The sequence below is a fragment of the Macrobrachium rosenbergii genome, chromosome 47 (genome assembly GCF_040412425.1).
Source record: "Macrobrachium rosenbergii isolate ZJJX-2024 chromosome 47, ASM4041242v1, whole genome shotgun sequence".
Lineage (NCBI taxonomy): Eukaryota > Metazoa > Arthropoda > Malacostraca > Decapoda > Palaemonidae > Macrobrachium > Macrobrachium rosenbergii.
Window position 1 is genome coordinate 48,231,586 of NC_089787.1, and position 16,519 is coordinate 48,248,104.

Here is a 16,519-nt window from a genome sequence, read left to right on the forward strand (position 1 = left end):
AACACTACAAGAGATGACTCTATCCTACTACTGACACAGAAAACCTTATTTTTAGTAGCCTTAGCTTGCCCTCTAAGAGCAAATCAATTTAACAATCTCTGCATTTCCAGGAGCACCTTCACCCCAGAACACATTGTCTTACGGAACCACCCTGCCTTCATGGCCAAAAACCAAAAGAACAACTATACGCCAATAGAGATCAGCTTTAGGAAGCTTCCTAACAGACCAAAAATATGTCCAGTCAGACAATTGAACTTTTATCTGGTATACAAAACAAAGTCTGTATGGAAAGAAACATAGACAGGAAAGACCACATATGGCTAGATGAACACTTCAAGATTATGACTTTACAAAAGATGAGACAACTTTTTAGGAGTGCATTTTCAGAGCCGACCCAAATGCAACGAAACAGTCTACTAATTTCCACTCAATAAGGGGTCAAGCTTCATCAAGACTGCTATATCAGGGTGTATCTATGCAAGAAATTATGTCTAGAATGAATTGGAGAAGCGACTCGGTCTTCAGCTCGTACTATGCTCTCCTCGGCTTGCAGGGGGCTTTTGATGCAGTAGTCGCTGGACTTCATCTTCAAGCCCCCTGAAGCATCTGTCTAGCTACCAGTGGCGAGTCCGGAAGGTTGAAGCCGCCTCCTCCAGAACAGTAAGTTTACTTGTGAGCGGAGGTTCTGGAGTGGGAGGCGAGACCTTCCGGACTCAAAGTCTGGGTCACCCTCCAACCCTACCCCTGTGAGCCGAGAAGACCATGTACCAGGAGGTTATATATACAAGAATATATACATACAATTACTACTTTTCCACAGAAAACAAACTAACTGCAGAATTTTCAGTGTATATATCAACCTAAACAGCACAAGAAGATTGACCTTACTAGTAAAAAAGACCTTTTTGATCAACAAATTTGCACCTTTACAGTAATTCCTTCATATCTTGAACAGCCTAAGGTAAAACTCAACCACTTCTGCGTTATTTTTGTTCTATTACAACTTCAAAAATGTGTCTACTATTGCCGAGTCAACCCGCTCGTCTCTGATAGCTCCGCCAGGGGGCATGGTTTGGGGCTCATGCCTCTTGGGGGTTTCGGGGGTTGTGTTAGCTACCAGTGGCGAGTCGGAAGGTCTCGCCTCCCACTCCAGAACCTCCGTTCACAAGTAAACTTACTGTTTCCCTCCCCTGCAGAGGGATTAGCTCAGGAGATCTGGGATCCAGAGGGGCCCAAGGGCCAGTTACCACAGGACTCTGATACGCCTGAACTACAGAGGCAGTTCCACCAGGTTATTAGGCTGATCCAGGGAGCACAGTGAACTAGGGAAGGAATTGTGGCTGCCAGTAAAGCAAGATGATTCACTTAGGTCCAACTGGTCTGGTAAGTTACTTCCTCCACCTCTAAACTGTCAGAGGAAATATTACCTTCCCAACTCAGGTGCTTTACCAACTAAGCAGGTAGACCCAGATCTGACACTCTTGGTGCCTGGTGTCTCTCTCAGTCGCCTTCACTCCTAGAGTCTCTGTCCTTCTTATTAGGGAGTCAAACTCCTGGTGGTAGGACCTACCTCGCGAGTTCGAATCTCTGACCAACCAATGAAGAATAAGAGGAATTTATTTCTGGTGATAGAAATTCATTTCTCGCTATAGTGTGGTTTGGATTCCGCAATAAGCTGTAGGTCCCGTTGCTAGGTAACCAGTTGGTTCTTAGCCATGTAAAATAAATCTAATCCTTCGGGCCAGCCCTAGGAGAGCTGTTAAATCAGCTCAGTGGTCTGGTTAAACTAAGGTATACTTAACTTCCCACCAGAATGAAAACTTGTGGTCCAACCTAATTCTACAGAGAAGGGATGCAGTTCTATCCCAACTCTCTAAGAGTACAGCAAACCCCCCATATTCGCGGTCTCACTATTTGCAGACTCACTGTGGAAAATTCGCCCATTCGAGGTATTTTTCACTGAGAAATATTCACTAATTGCTGTATTTTCATATCATTTTCATGACTGAATGCACTTTTTGTGATAAAACTATTAACATACTCAGGTATAACCATTTTTAGAGTTTTTTTTGTGTTTAAACTATCAAAATAGGCAGTTTAAGTGTTTTTAGAGGGGTTCTAAGTACTATATTCACAGATTTTAGCTATTCGGCAGTGGGGGGTGGGCGTTGCAGTACACATCCCCCGCTAATACAAGGGTTAACTGAATTGGGCTGGAGCTGGGATTACAGTAAACCCCCTGTATTCATGATCTTACAATTCATGGACTTACATTTTCACAGATTTCTCTGTGGAACGTATCTACCTATCATTTGTGGAAAATTTGCCCATTCACGGTATTTTTCACTGAGAAATATTCACTAATTACTTATCTCATTTTCATGACTAAATTCACTTTTTGTGATAAAACTATTAAAATACCCAGGTAATGCTCCAGCTACGATAATTTGATTTTGCAATGGGGTAAGCAGTTAATACCGATAGACAATATTATTTATAAAATGTTTTTAAAATTCGCGCGGGCGCAGGCAGTAGCATAATCAAGCAGTGAGAGACACCAAATTACTATAGACAATTTTTATCCCATCTCTTTATCCCATCTTCTAGTTAAAAAGTAAAAGAGAATGATAAAAGTATTGTTAGTAACGTTATACTCTTGCAGAAATGCGTACAGCCATAAACAACCGACCAAGAAACTGTTGTTTTGCTTATAACCGAATTGGATAATAACAGCTGTTTACCTGGTATTTCAACCATTGTACGATAATAAACGATTACCATAGCTTATAGCACAAATGACGTTAAGTAGAATAGGACTGATATATTTTTACATCATACCCTTTTTCGATATGGATAAAAAATCGTCAAGGAAGTATACTACTAAATTTAAGCTGCAAGTTGTATCTGAAGCTGAGAAAACAATGTTTAAGCTGCTAATTACTATACTGTAAATTATCATGCATCGGCAACATGGATGAAACTCGATCGTAATTAAAATTGGAGAGAGTATTTTAATCATAACTACTGGGCATGAAAGAACACACTACTGTTATTTTTATGCTGATAAACGATAAATACATAAAGCTCGTATTATGATGAAATCAAGTGAAAATAGTGAACGGAATCTTGAATATTTTTATACAAAACAAACACCCCCAAACGGCCATCGTCATCATCTATTAACGAAAAAATAGATAAATTAATTTCACAACGAGATGTATTTTAGTTATATTTCGATTTAAAGATACTTCATATAATGAAAAATAACCTTGCTCCCATATAAATATATTTAAGTATTTAGAGATTCATTTATGCTAACTAGAAGCAAGAAAAGCGATTTTCAAACCAAAACATTGATCGCTGCAACCGCAATTTATAATACAAAAGCAGTATAGGAATATATACAATATTATTGAATACAGTGAATTAAGGCATTACATTTTAAAAGATGCATATTCGTTATGTCATACCTGTATTTGTTTTTTGTTTAATTATAATGTTATTACTACTAGTGGCTTGCTATGTCAATCGTCCTGGCTTACATTTGGAGGCTACCATTCATTTTAGGACAATTAACTCAGACTAGCCTATGCATAACAACTCATTCCTGGGCATAGGCTAAAACAAGTGTAACACACCGGCCTAGGTTAATAAACCCCGGACTACTCTTAGCTTGAACTGGTACTTGACGTCGTAGACGGACGAATCTTCATTTTGCAGTTAGGGTTGAGGGAAACGCTGATTCCCGCGGGTTGTTTAATGCTTCATAGTAGGTTACATGGTGTAAACAACTTATTCCTAATGTTCCTTCCATAACTGTTAGAACTGGTTCTTAAATGGGTACTTATACTGGTTCTTGTACAGGTGCCTTATACTGGTTCCCTGTAATACGAATGCCCTATACTGGTTCCCTGTTATACAGCTTTTCATGCATAACAGGTGGAATTTAACTCGAGAATTGATATGTCGTAAAATTATGGAAGAATATCGCACATCTTAGCCTACAGTTGGTGGCACTGCAACCACATGCAAGCTCATCATGGTGCAATTTACGTAACATTACCATAACAACCCTCGGTAATTTGCTGTTACATCAAGGTAAAGATACACAAGAACACTATTAAGTGTTATGGCAACATGTACAATATAAACTAAGATATGTGCACACCTTTTACAAGGGAGAAATATGGCATTTCAACTGAAAATAAGGGGAGCTACATTCCTTTCCCCTCTCAAGTCGCCAAACACGTCCTGAACAGTGCAAGTTGAGCTTATGCAACTACGCACTTAGTTGAACTTACGCACACTCGATCATGGACAATCTCAATTTCGAGTGGTTAATTCAAGTTATTGATAAGATGAAAACCAATTTGTTTTTCCAGTCCACCAGTTATGAAGGGTATTGTCATTAATTCAAAAGAAGGATTTCCATCATTACAGTTATGTTGACGTTTGTATAATACAATATGTGAATATAGAGTGCAGTATAATATAGGCTATGCTACCGTATATTTATACAATGTACCATAGTGTAGGCTAAGCAAATTCTTGTTATTCAATTTCTCTTTGCACTGAATTAGCATAAGTCACCTTGCATGAACCTCCAGAATTAGCTGATATTAATTATTACTATACCATGTATGTTGTAATACCTCGAACTTGCACGATTCGAGTTGCACGAATTCACAGACACACGAATTTTTCATTGGAACTAATGGACATACACGAGTTTTTCAGACACGCGAACATTTGCGAACACTGAGAAACCCAGCAAAAGTGTTTTGTTTAATTTTTTTATGTAATTTATAAGTTGTCAAGCTTTTATGTGTAAATTAAATAACATTAAATATTATTAAAAGTAATAATTTCTCTCTCTCTCTCTCTCTCTCTCTCTCTCTCTCTCTCTCTCTCTCTCTCTCTCTCTCTCTCTCTCTCTCTTTTAGTTAGATGAATTTTTATGGTACATGTATACAGGCATGTTTATTTGTATGATAAACTTTTTACCTAATAATAAGTACTAATTTTAAAATAATAATAATAATAATAATAATAATAATAATAATAATAATAATAATAATAATAATAAAACTGTAATTACAAAATTCGTATTATTTTGAATGAACAAATTCTTCCCTCATCTTTTGTAAGAAGGAGGTGAAGGCAAAAGCTGTCAGACATGTCATTTAACTTGACAAGGAGGGGAGTGTTGCAAATCAGTGGTCAAATTTTTCTTGTAACTCTCTCTCTCTCTCTCTCTCTCTCTCTCTCTCTCTCTCTCTCTCTCTCTCTCTCTCTCTCTCTCTCTCTCTTCTCTCTCTTAGCCAACCTAACGTATTACAGCACTGTTTCTCTGTATGTCTTTAACTGTACAGTTGATAATTTTGAATTGATCTAATTTTACCTGTACCGTTTACAAACTGTAAATGCGCCGTTCTAAAACATAGAGACATAGAGCATTTCAGAACATAGAGCATTTCAGAACAAAGAGAAAGTGACAGAATAAAGAATTTTTTACAAACGAGGTTGAGAAGTTTTCTAAAAATAGATCGGCAGAATGGGAGAGAGAGTTACACCATTTATTTCTTCTTTAACGGTAATGTATTAAGCTAACTTTTAAATGAAAATACAGTAACCTTAATTTCATTTAATAGTTAGTTTAATACTGAATTTCCATCTTTTGATATCTAACGTAAGAATAACTCTCTCTCTCTCTCTCTCTCTCTCTCTCTCTCTCTCTCTCTCTCTCTCTCTCTCTCTCTCTCTCTCTCTCTCTCGTAATAATTGATAAATGATTTCACTCTTAAGTAAGGACAACCCTTATCTCTCTCTCTCTCTCTCTCTCTCTCTCTCTCTCTCTCTCTCTCTCTCTCTCTCTCTCTCTAGACATAGTTAGTGCTCACATTTTTACATCTTATTAATTCTCTGTATGTCTTTACCTGTACAGTAGATAGTTTAAATTGATCTAATTTGACCTGTATCATCTACGAAGTGTAAATGCGTTAGTGTTGCAAATATGTTCTAAAACAGTGATCTTCAAACTGTGGGCCATGGCCCACTGGTGGGCCATGGCCTGGTTTTCAGGTGGGCCACGGACATTTAACTAGATTATAATAAAAATAAATTAACTATATAAAAATAAGAAAATAAAATAAAAACAAAAGAAATAAAAATCTGAAACTTCAGTGTAAAGACAAAACTGTAATTCATTTTGTTGACTCATTATATATCTTCATTGCTAAGATCCAGAACTGGGTTAGGAAAATTAATGCCGTAATTTTGCAATGTTCAAGAATTTTTGTGAAGTTGTTGACGGTGAAAAAGAATTAGATCCTTGTTTCCAAAATGAAATAATCAACCACCTTCAAAATTTGGGTCAAGAATTTTCCAGATACTTCCCTGATCTTGAGTCCATAGATCTGTCATTTATAGCAGATCCATTTAATATTGAGCCAGATTCTGTGCAGACCCTGACCAAGAGGAATACTTGGAAATGAAATCTGATTCTGGTATAAAGTGTTTGCAAAAAGAGCTCTCTGTACAGGACTTCTGGGCTCAAGTAGGTCTACCCTAGAATTGTAGCGAGAAATCAGGCTTTCTCTCCCTTACTTCAAATCAAAACAAAAGCAAGAAACCGCTTAGAGGTGGAGGATGACATGCGATGTGCCTTGTCCACAATTCTCCCCCGATTTGATAAGCTTGTAGATATGAAACAAGTACATCCATCTCATTAGCTGCCTTACCTGAGTCAGTGGTTACCATGAACAGCAGAGAAGTTGCGTTGTATGATCTTTTGGCCATGTTTCAAGCCGTAAGGTCAGTATATGACTTTTATTTACAATAATCAAAGTTCAGTCATTGATTTCTGGATTATTAAATTTAACTTTCTTGAAAATTTCTTAGATACATTTACCATATAATGCATCTATGAAAATTCTGTTTGAGCATGTTAAGAAAATGTAATAAAGTTCCTTAAGTACCTGGTATCGTATGTTTTATTATGAACATAATTTATATGCTAAATCTGAAGGGCAGTAGGCCATGAATATTTGGAAATGCCTAAAGTGGGCCATGGTCTGAAAAAGTTTGAAGACCACTGTTCTAAAACATAGAGACATAATAACTAAGAGTTGTGTTAGTGAAAGTGTAAAACACGGTTTGTTCATGAAAAAGCATTTCAGAACAAAGAGAAAGAGACACAGAATAAAGTTGTTAAAAAGAGGTTGAGACGATTCTAAAAATAGATCGGTTGGGAGGGGAGGGAGAGAGAGAGAGAGAGAGAGAAATTCTCTTTCAAGTCTCAGTTTTTATGTCAACCATTTATTTCTCTTTTTTAAGGGTACCTGTAATGTATTAAGCTAACTTTTAAATGAAATTACAGCAACTTTAATTTCATTTAAAAGTTAACTTAATAATTTGGGAGCATGATTAGCGTCATATTTAGTGTTTAAACTTTTTAAAAATAAGCATTTATTAGCCTTTTTAGAGACCATGCCAAACTTACGCGAAAATTCACCCTGCGCGAGGGATTCTGGAACCTAACCTCGCATAAGTTCGGAGTATGACTGTATAGAGTATACTTTATAGTGTAGGCTAGGCTACCATATATGTATACAGTATTCACACTCTCACGCATTCCCGGGTGTCTCTGTGGAACATATATACCCATTTTTTGCAGAAAATTTGCCCATTCGCAGTATTTTTCAGTAAGAAATATTCACTAATTACTGTATTTTCATACGATTTTCATGAGTAAATGCACTTTTTGTGATAAAATTATTAAAATACTCAGGTATAAGCATTTTTACAGGGTTTTTCTTGTGTTGAAACCATCAAATTGGGCAGTTCTAAGTGTTTTTAGAGGGGTTTTAAGTATTTGCGGATTTTAGCTATTCGTGGGGGGTTGTGGTACACATCCCCTGCGAATACTGGGGTTCACTGTGCATGGCACCAAATACCCTAGTGTAGGCTAGGCTATGTTCGAGATACGTTTTGGTATTTCTTACGTTTTTTCCAACAAGATATTTTTTTTTTGTAACCTAACCCCATCGCCCCATCGTAAGTAGGATAATACCTGTATAAGCATTTTCAGTTTGTTTTATGTCTGTTTGAACTATCAAAATAGGCAGTTCTAAGTGTTTTTAGAAGGGTTCTAAGTATTCGCGGGTTTTAGCTATTCATGGGTGGTGTGGTGTGCATTCCCCGCGAATACGGGGGGTTTACTGTAGTATGTAGGAACAGACAGGTCCTTTGGGTGTCTTGAAAATGACATACCTGCATTTTTTTTTTCCCATCAAAATAACCTCCAAATTTTGACCAGTTTGCAGTTTTGAAGCCATATTTCTTCCATCAGATTGGCATCGTTTGTGTCATAACCCTGGAACATGCCTTGCAACCTGGGAAATAATCTTTTATGAATATAGTTTAAGAGCGTCGTAAGCTCAGAACATATTAAGCCAAGTCTGTCATAACCGAGGGACTGCCTGTACTGTAAATCTAATTTGCAGTTTTATGATTTGTTTACCCGTTCTAGGCCACTCGCAAGCCTTCTTAAAAATAATTTCTCAAACGAAATGGTCGAAAAACGCTATTGTAAGCTAAAACTCTTACATTCTAGTAATATTCAATCATTTACCTTCATTTTGCAACAAATTGGAAGTCTCTAGTACAATATTTCGATTTATGGTGAATTTTTGAAAAAACTTTTTCCTTACGTCTGCACACTGTAACTCGGCCGAACATCTCAGAAATTCTTTTGTCACTTAGTCGTAATGTTTGCACCGTTTTATATTAGTCGTTACATAAAGTTTTATATATGAAAATGTATGCAATTTCATGTAGAATACAACAAAAAATGAGTCATGGTTGTAGCTTCTATCAGTTTTGAAATATTTTCATATAAATCATGATGTGCCAAAATTTCTACCTTTGGTTAACTTTGACTCAACCAAAATGGTCGAAAAACGCAATGGTAAGCTAAAACACCTACATTCTAGTAATATTCAATCATTTACCTTCATTTTGCAACAAATTGGAAGTCTCTAGTACAATATTTCGATTTATGGTGAATTTTTGAAAAAAACTTTTTCCTTAGATCTGCATGCGGTAACTCGGCCGAACATCTCAGAAATTCTTTCGTCACTTTGTCGTAATGTTTGCACCGTTTTATATTAGTCGTTACATAAAGTTTTATATATGAAAATGTGTGCAATTTCATGTAGAATACAACAAAAAATAAGTCATGGTTGTAGCTTCTGTCAGTTTTGAAATATTTTCATATAAATCATGATGTGTCAAAATTTCAATCTTCGGTCAACTTTGACTCGACCGAAATGGTCGAAAAACGCTATTGTAAGCTAAAACTCTTACATTCTAGTAATATTCAATCATTTACCTTCATTTTGCAACAAATTGGAAGTCTCTAGTACAATATTTTGATTTATGGTGAATTTTTTAAAAAAACTTTTTCCTTACGTCTGCACGCTGTAACTCGGCCGAACATCTCAGAAATTCTTTCGTCACTTAGTCGTAATGTTTGCACCGTTTTATATTAGTCGTTACATAAAGTTTTATATATGAAAATGTGCGCAATTTCATGTAGAATACAAAAAAATAAATCATGGTTGTAGCTTTTATCAGTTTTGAAATATTTTCATATAAATCATGATGTGAAAAATTTACCTTCGGTCAACTTTGACTTGACCGAAATGGTTGAAAAATGCAATTGTAAGCTAAAACATTACATTCTAGTAATATTCAATCATTTACCTTCATTTGGCAACAAATTGGAAGTCTCTAGCATAATATTTCAATTTATGGTGAATTTTTGAACAAAACTTTTTTATGTCCGCGTCGTAACTTTCGGCGAACATCTCAGAAATTCTTTCGTCACTTTGTCAATGTTTGCACCGTTTTATATTAGTCGTTACATAAAGTTTTATATATGAAAATGTGCACAATTTCATGTAGGATACAACAAAAAATAACTCATGGTTGTAGCTTTTATCAGTTTTGAAATATTTTCATATAAATCACGATAAATAGAAAAAATTCTACCTTTGGTCAACTTTAACTCGAAAATGGTCGAAAACTGCAATTTAGTCTAGTAATATTCAATCAATTACCTTCATTTTGCAACAAATTGAAACAATATTTCGATTTATGGTGAATTTTTGAAAAAACTTTTTTTATGTCCGCGCATTAGCTTTTGTGATAATATTTTCTCTGTGTTGCTTTGACCATTTTACAATTTGTTATATACCAAAATTATCGCAATTTAGTGTACAATACAAAGAAAAAAATTAACTCATTAGCTTTAACCATTATATATGAAATTTTTTTTTCGGTCATATATTTCAATATTTATATATGATAATGATATTTTTTTAAATTTCTGGTGGTTGCATACTAAACTTCAGGCAATGTCAAAAAAGGAGCCAAAAATGAACTCTTAATCTTAAAAACTAAGCGTGCTGTGATTTTTTGAAAAAAAGTTTTTTTCCGCTTCAGCGCTAACTCCCGAACTCCACCGGCATACGACAGACACTTTCGTAAATAGAGGCTCAGCATTTAAGGGTTAATGGGGCAGGTAGCACCTTATCTAAGGTATTGGTGAGCTAGAGAGAGAGAGAGTGTGCATGAGTGACTGGTTCCCTCTCTTTCTTTTTCCTTTTCTCTCTCTCATAGGTCAGAGAGTCAGAGGCTCAGCTGAGTATGTTCTGGATGGACAAGCTGTGCAGGTAAGCTATGTAACATGGCACTAGTCCTTTAATTTTGTCATAGTGTATAAGGATGCAACTCCTACCTTCTCGCTTGACAAGGGGAGAAAGGGTTAGACATACAAACCCGTTGAGTGTCATTAGCTGGTTTTTTGTTTCTGACTAATTACCTGAGTTTTTCCAGCATAATGGGTTTGCTTACAAACCCATTACTTAATGGCCCAGAAGTCTAGCAACTGCACATCCCATATGGGCAGTATGCTAGAGCTGTTGGATCCCTTTCTTTGCTCCTGTTGGACTAGAAGGGGGACATCCCAGGTGTGACGATCCTACCAGTCAGTTCAATGAGCACCCAGAATTCCTCTCACCAATGGGTAAATCTCCTAATGCAAAAGAATGAAGGTTTGTATTTGTGTAGGGACAAATAGCAGGTTTTAGAAGTAATTTGTATTTTTCCTAACATACAAATGTGAAGCTCTGTACATAACAGCCCACCTCAGTCACTTGCCTCATTTGGCACCTGGACTGAAGGCAAAGTGGAGTGCAAACTGACACGTGGGCAGGGCTTCCCCCTACCTGTTGATAGATAACTATCTTGTCAGTAAGTTTTTAATGGCTGTTCCAGCTTGCGACTGCAAGCTTATCATAATGTAAAGAACTTCAGTTTTGTATGTTAGGAAAAATACAAATTACTTTGCAAATTTACTATATTTTCATGTTCAGCCAAGTTTTGCAGCAGTGCATGGAATCCTCTAATGGCATTCATTGATTATAAGAAGGCATTTTATAGTGTCCGAAGACCAGTACATAGTATTCCCATTAAATATATAAAACTAATGGAAGTTATCCATTAATGAAACTGATGCAAAGTTGAGGTTGTTGCAATCTTGTCAAGTGAATTTGCAGCAAATAGTCGGGTGCTACAAAGGGTATGTTATTTCACCCTTTTCAAAGATTTCTTGACAAAAAAATGGTTGGAGATGGAAGATAAGATTTAGATTGGAGTAACGATGGAAACTTGACAGACCTGTAGTACACAGATAATGTTGTCTTATTTGCCAAGAAACTGTAAGACTGTAAAAACTTGCTTAATAAAATGCATCATATATCTAGAGATATATTTAGAAGAAAAACAGAAGTAATGAGGACAGCAACAAGAAGAAAAAAAGACTAATTGGCTTGAATCTTTCAAAGTTTTGGGGCACTGATGTTCTATACATGTTCCGTTGAGTTAGAATTTAGGGTAACACTGAAAAGGGTAGGAAAAACAATTAATAATATTTGGAATAGACTAAAATTACATACTAAGGTAAGATTTTGCATTAGTTTAGTATGATCTTTATCGCTATAAGGACAAATTGTGGTATGGCAATAAAAATATATCTGAAAGACTTTGTTGCTTTGAGAATGATGCGTGAAGAAGAATATTGTGAGTCAGATGGCTGGATAGAGTGAAGAATTATGCCATAAGGGAAACTATGGAAGTACCACATGTAGATGAGATAATAATGAAAGGTGAGATTGCTTGGATGTTATTTGCACCACTTCAGAAAGAGTCTGTAAAGGATGAAGATCCAGACCCACTTGGATGAAAACAGTGAGATGAGAGGCTAGATTTCTGTTGAAGATACGGTACAGGGAAAGTGAATGGTGGAATTTTAGAGAGATTCTTGGTGTTGCAACTACTTTGGAGGTGGTGGTGATGAAAAATGCAATAGTTTCTAGTGTATACCTTCACTTATGAAGACTTCAGTGCCAAGTAATTGTTGTTTGTTGTACTGTATATTGGTATCATTTAAATACAGCATTAAACAAACTTCATTCAGAAAAGCTTGATATTATGGATTCTAGTTTCACTGTTGTGAGATTGTGGTGTACTGTACCTAGTTTTCCATAGTTAAAAAATGTAACTGTTTTAGCTTGACAGCTCAACTAACAAACAGAAAATAATGAAATTTGTTTGTTTATATATTTTTTATGTTTTTTTTAAGTATGTTTGGATTATAATATGTAGAATAAAATAAAAAATTTTCAGAACTTGGCCTTAGACAAAAACTTAGCTGTTAACCTACATGGTTTTATTTTCCAGGTCACATACCAGAGAATCAAAACTGGCCTTGAAGAACTTGGAAAATTAACTGTTGGTCGATCTTCTCACCTGACATCTGTATTGTTTAATGAAGAAGCACCGAAATTAATTTCTCCTTGCCTTCCTGAATTGCTGTTGCAATCAAATGGGGATATTATGCTCTTCAACGGTTGGTTTAAATGAAATTAGTCTACACAAAAAATATTTATAGTATAGTTCAGTTTCTGTTTTCTTCAAAATCCAAGGTATATAATTTTCTTGGAAAAAGAGAAGTGGTAGCTAAAAGGTTTTGCAAGCGTGCTTTCAGATCCTGAGTTTCCATTAGTATTTTGCCTTGATTTTCCTTCTCATTTTTTACAATTTTGTCTGTGCATCCTCAGTTTCTTCTTTTTCTTCTTTCTGGCTGAAGGTTTTTCTGCTTTTTCTGAGTTTTAAGAGTGCATGTTTTCCATTTTTAGTGCTTCCTTACTCTGCCAGCACCTTCGAATTTTTTGTGTACTTTGGTAGCTTTGTCTTGGGTTTGTAAATGTAATCTGCATTCATGTTTTGTTTTGGGCAAAGTTTGTTTGGTTATTTGACATTTGTATTTTGTGGTATTATTCTTACTTTTTTACTAATCTTATATATTATATGGATAAGTTATAGCTAAATATTGGTTCAAAATAGTTAAGAGTACAGATGCTGGATTAAGTTCAGCATTTGTCTTGCTCTGTCTAGTAACATAGGTATTCCTAATCACCAGTACCATTTTTTTGTACATCTGTAAAGTTTTCAAGTATTTTTTAATATTGCATGTATTTGGATATCCTTTGCTTTTTTGCTTTGTATATTCATGCCAGGGCATAGACGCAAAGGTTTACATGGCATGCTTTGCCATATCTACAAACCTTCTCACTACAGGGATCCTTGTGTTTCACCTATTTTCTGTTTTGTTCGATGGAATTATTACCCCAAGTAGGAAGTGTTAGCAGTGCAAGGCCTTATGGCCATTTTAGGATGTCAGTGTTTCATGGACATGAGTCTTTGGTGTTGGTTTCCATAAATGTGCTCAATATGGCTCTGTAGTGAAGAAGCCTCATTCATTCTTGGATGTAACCCTCCCCCAATCTTCCTACCTGACTGCTGTTGCATCCCAAAAATTTTTTGCCACCTTCTTACTTAGTAGTTGGCAACATTGTGGTAGAGAAAGGAACCAGCTCAAAACCATGTTTTGGCCCAGAGGGAGCAAATTTATGCTAATCTTCCTCATTTCATTAAGGAAACTCTGCTGCTTTGGTCCTTCCCATCCAAGGCCAAACTTACTGATTTCCAAACACAAATGCTTGCCTTGAGTGGAGGGACCTGTCCTTGTTACTACTCAAGCAGAGGTTCATAACACTGGATAGCATTAACACCTGACATCCTGTCCCTTTTTGCCTGACAGCACGAATTGATGTGGCAACATTGCTGTGGCTTGGAAGGTAAGTTTTCTTTAGTGAGAATCACTTGGTTTCTAGGAGACTTGTTGATAATAGGGTCAACATCACCAGGGCCAGAAGAGGTTTACCATTAATAGATGTGGTGGACTCTGAACCAGCTACAGTATTGTGATCACTCTTTCCACACAATAGGACATGAGTAGGAACTGAAACTTGGGAAATACTAGTCATCATGGCAACAACTGCTCCAGCACTGTACAGGACACAGCTCAGAACTGTCAAGCCTTTAACCAGCTACTTGTTGATGAGTTGAGCAAAAGTATTAGCAATCAAGAGTCACACACACACACACACACACACACACACACACACACACACACACACACACACACACACACACACCTGTTACTGTAATATGACTCACTTTTTCACTTTCACCCAGTAACACCAGTCAGCTCATAGGAAGGCAAGGAGGGATTGTTTGGGCTCTCTTGACTTTGCCTTATATCCCCTGGAGAAAATGCTTCCCACTTGCTTGATTCTTAAGACTTTCAGGACCTGCTTTGTGCAAACATGCTAGAGCAATGCACTTGTTAAGTATATCTTAGTTTAACCAGACCACTGAGCTGATTAACAGCTCTCCTAGGTCTGGCCCGAAGGATTAGACTTATTTTACGTGGCTAAGAACCAACTGGTTACCTAGCAACAGGACATACAGGTTATTATGGAATCCGAACCACATTATGACGAGAAATGAATTTCTATCACCAGAAATAAATTCCTCTAATTCTTCATTGGCCAGTCGGAGATTCGAACGCTGGGCCAACAGCGTGCTAGCCGAGATCTCTACCCACCCCTCCAATGAATAACTAATGCACTTGTTACACTCTCTAGATGCTAATGGTTCAACTGAAGTATCACAGCAGGGCAAAGATTCATTTCATTTTAAACCTAGGAAATAATAATGATAATGGAGGAAAGAGGGCAGGAAGGAGGGGAGAGGGGTAGGACAGGTAAGTACAAGGGTTGCCAGTAATACTAGGAAGGGTTGGGGGGATAGGTAAGGGGGATTTTTCTGCATTACAGATACATCATAAAGCACCACTTGTTCGAAATGCTCTGAGGAAAGGCAAAAAGTTGGTCTTTTTTCTAAGAGTAAATGGCTTAATTAAGCATATCTGTCAATTCAGTGTACTGTACTACCATAAATTAGGACAATGTTAGAAACACTCAGTGCTTTAGTAGCATGGAAATTCATATGTCGGTTTAAAAGTTGTTCACGAAAAACACAATTTCATGGCCTCTGGAATGCGTAGGATATGCAGTTAACTGCTGACATGTCTCTTGGAAGTAATAAAAGATGAAGATTTCTCGAACAGGAATAATGGGAACATGACATAGAATAAATGAAAAGACCCTAATTTGTCTTGAGTAGCTTAATGAATCAATGATAGGGATGCTTTGTTTTAGTAAAATAAGAACCGAAGGCTAATAGAAATTTGCTCGATTTTCTCTTGATCATTAACAGAAAAAAAAGTAAGGAGATTTCCGTGGCAGTGACAATGATTAAAAGGCTTTTTAAAAGGACACGTGCTATTAGAAACACTTAATTTTATTTAACTACACGTCTCGGTGAGAGTAACAGTGAATAGACAGACCACCAGAATGGTCACTGACCGTTTGACAAGTGACAGCTCACTTGAGATTGCGGGCTTAATTTGACAGCTTAAAGGTCGTGAGTACATCTGCACCCAGACAGTAACAAAATCACGTGATCAGGACAAGCTGAGCCCTGTTCTAGCCAGGAATTATAAATTTAAATAAGTCATATCTGAGTGAATGATGGACAAACGTATTAAGAAGTAAAAATTGTGTTGTAAAAATCATACAATAACTCTAAGCGACTAGGAACTTGAAAGATGTTATTTCTCTGCTGAAGGGGTCATGTGTGAGGTGACAGACCTACAAGGGGTGGAGCTTAGTGGCTGGCGAGATAGACACAAGTCAGGCTGGAGAGCCTTCGTCGGAAGTTGCCAGTGCAATAAATTGCTGTACTCCTTACACATTAGGATTCTAACACTTTCTATAGCTTTACAAATGTGCACTAATGCTTCACAAAGAATTAACTATCCTAGCATGCCATAGAAAGTGTAGCTAACATGCAAACAATAATAATAATAATAATAATAATATCCTTTATTTCAATTCAGGGCAATATACATGAAATATACAAATACAATACACACAAACCAGATATATAAGATACCATGGTAAAAATAATAATCAGCAGTTTCCAC

The 16,519-nt window shown here is 36.5% G+C and overlaps 1 protein-coding gene across 2 annotated transcripts in view; it reads left to right on the plus strand.

The window, feature by feature from the left end:
- The window catches only part of LOC136830834 (DNA-binding protein SMUBP-2-like), a 713,243-nt gene that overhangs the window by 151,472 nt on the left and 545,252 nt on the right, over positions 1 to 16,519 (plus strand). For both annotated transcript variants that reach the window (XM_067090812.1, XM_067090810.1), the window contains exon 5: positions 12,805 to 12,973. In XM_067090812.1, the coding sequence (XP_066946913.1) occupies positions 12,805 to 12,973 (169 nt within the window). The remainder of the gene's footprint in view (positions 1 to 12,804; positions 12,974 to 16,519) is intronic.